Source organism: Buceros rhinoceros, unplaced genomic scaffold, assembly GCF_000710305.1.
Source record: "Buceros rhinoceros silvestris isolate BGI_N320 unplaced genomic scaffold, ASM71030v1 scaffold31566, whole genome shotgun sequence".
Taxonomy (NCBI): Eukaryota; Metazoa; Chordata; class Aves; order Bucerotiformes; family Bucerotidae; genus Buceros; species Buceros rhinoceros.
In genome coordinates, this window is record NW_010419828.1 from 6683 (window position 1) to 8592 (window position 1910).

The 1910-nt window shown below is 53.7% G+C and overlaps 1 protein-coding gene across 1 annotated transcript in view; it reads right to left on the minus strand.

The window, feature by feature from the left end:
* Positions 1 to 638: 638 nt before the first annotated feature.
* The window catches only part of LOC104496033 (chromosome unknown open reading frame, human C15orf57), a 3989-nt gene continuing 2717 nt past the window's right edge, over positions 639 to 1910 (minus strand). The window contains exon 3 of the mRNA XM_010139094.1: positions 639 to 781. Coding sequence (XP_010137396.1) covers positions 639 to 781 — 143 coding nt within the window. The remainder of the gene's footprint in view (positions 782 to 1910) is intronic.

Below are 1910 nucleotides of genomic sequence, written 5' to 3' on the forward strand. Positions count from 1 at the left end.
AACAAAGAAAACCAGTCCTCCCCTCAGGCCAGTTCTATACCTGAGAGTTTGACCAGTGACAGGGGATGTTGTAGGAGGGTACATTAGAGAGGAACGTTACACAGGTACAACATCAGCAGTTCCACCAATGTAGTGAGGGCGGCCACTTCCCTCAGGGCTCCGCGTTCGCGCAGGTGAAACCCCACTGCCTTCCTCCAGACACGGCTCAGGCTTCAGTAACCGGGGGCTACAGAAAACACCCCCACGGACTGCACCGGGGAGGAAGAAATGCCCAACTGAGTCATGAAAAGGTACAAGACAGGAAGAAAAACCAGTTCAGTGGTTTGATCTGTTCTGGTCTAGACCATCGTGTCCCCTGGTGCTTCCCAGCAGCCGCCTTTTGCTGCCCGCTGTCTGCTGGTGGCTTCCCAGCGATTCATCTTCAGGCTGGAACAACCAGGCTGGGAGGACACCCAGGTGAGAGGTCAGTCCGCACACGCTGTGTCACGGCTGTTCCACTGTCTCTGGAGGTCCAGAACTGGGGATTTGTGTGTTACGGGGTTTTTGTTTTTTAAATGACTAATAATTGGCACTCCCCACCCCCCATTATCATTGTCGCTGGATACACCATGAGGGCTGGGACACGGCTGGGGAGGCTCTCACTGCTCTGCAGCCGGAGGGTCTTCCTCAGACTCCTGCTTCTCTGGTTGCGACTCCGGAGGGATGAGGTACTGCACCTCCTCGGTGCTGATGGCCACCTTGTCCGGGTGCAGCCAGCGCTTCAGGTGCTCCAGGGTGCTGAGGGGAAGCAGAGACACAGCGTGAAAGGAGAGAGCAACAGAGCCTCACAGGAACGTGTTAAAAACGCATCAGGAAAAGCGCACACACAGATTCCTGGCCCTGCTGCAGGTTCTGCTGGTGCAGTGGGTGAGGTCTGTCACGAGGCTGCTCTGTGTGCTGAGGAACGAGCCCAATCCTTCCCTCTGCACAGACATTCCGCTGCAGCTTGGCCTTTCAAACACCACAGTTAACTTGCTCTTGCTCATTCCCAAGAGCAGATTCACTTGGTGATGGCCTTGAAATTATCTGTGTGCATAAACCTCCGGGTCGTAACACTGGTGGGTGAGAGTCAACCGCTTCAGCACCACGCAGGAGTGACTCTAACTTCACAGCCAAATTCTAGGGAAGAAAATTCTTTCAGGGGTAACATCCCCAGCCTTTAAAACCAGTAGAAAGAGCAGGTGCTTAAAAAGGCTTGTTTAAATATAAATCCCTTTGAAGTTAACTGGTCAAAGACAGATGCTAAAAACTCCCGATAAACACGGATTGTTTTTCATGCTTAAACTCCCAAATTTGCTTAAGTAGATTTTCTTCAAGGGAGAAAAATAATCTTTTCAGCCTGAAGCAATCATGAAAATTGTCAGCTGGGAGAGGAGAACCGCGGGGAGCGTTACAAGAGACTGGGAATGGGAGGCTGCAGAAGGAAATCCCTCTTAATTCGTGCCCCCCTGTAAAAGGTGAGAGCAGCAGCACTGCCGGGGGCTGGGGAGGGAGAAGTGCTCGAGAGCCCCACGACTGGCACCAGCCCCGTGAAGAACTCCAGCTCCCCCCTGGGTCTGAAGTGGAGCTTACCTGGACCCTCACAAAGATGCAGGGAAGGGCCTCAGGTTCGTGCTTAGCCTTAAAAAAAGCAGCTGGAGGCACATCTGGTACCTCAAACAGGACAAGGGACATTACCAAGCAGGTTCCAGTGGTTTGTGTCCAGGCTGCATCACCCCAGCCGGAGGGATGTGAACATCAGGGAACAGCATTCAAAGTTCGAACCCCACACGCTCTGTGTGCTCCCCTCCGGTGCGACACAAAGGGTCGTTACCAAACTGCTGCCTCGCCACGCTGCCACGAGTCCTGGCACGCCCCGGGTTCAGCGCTGA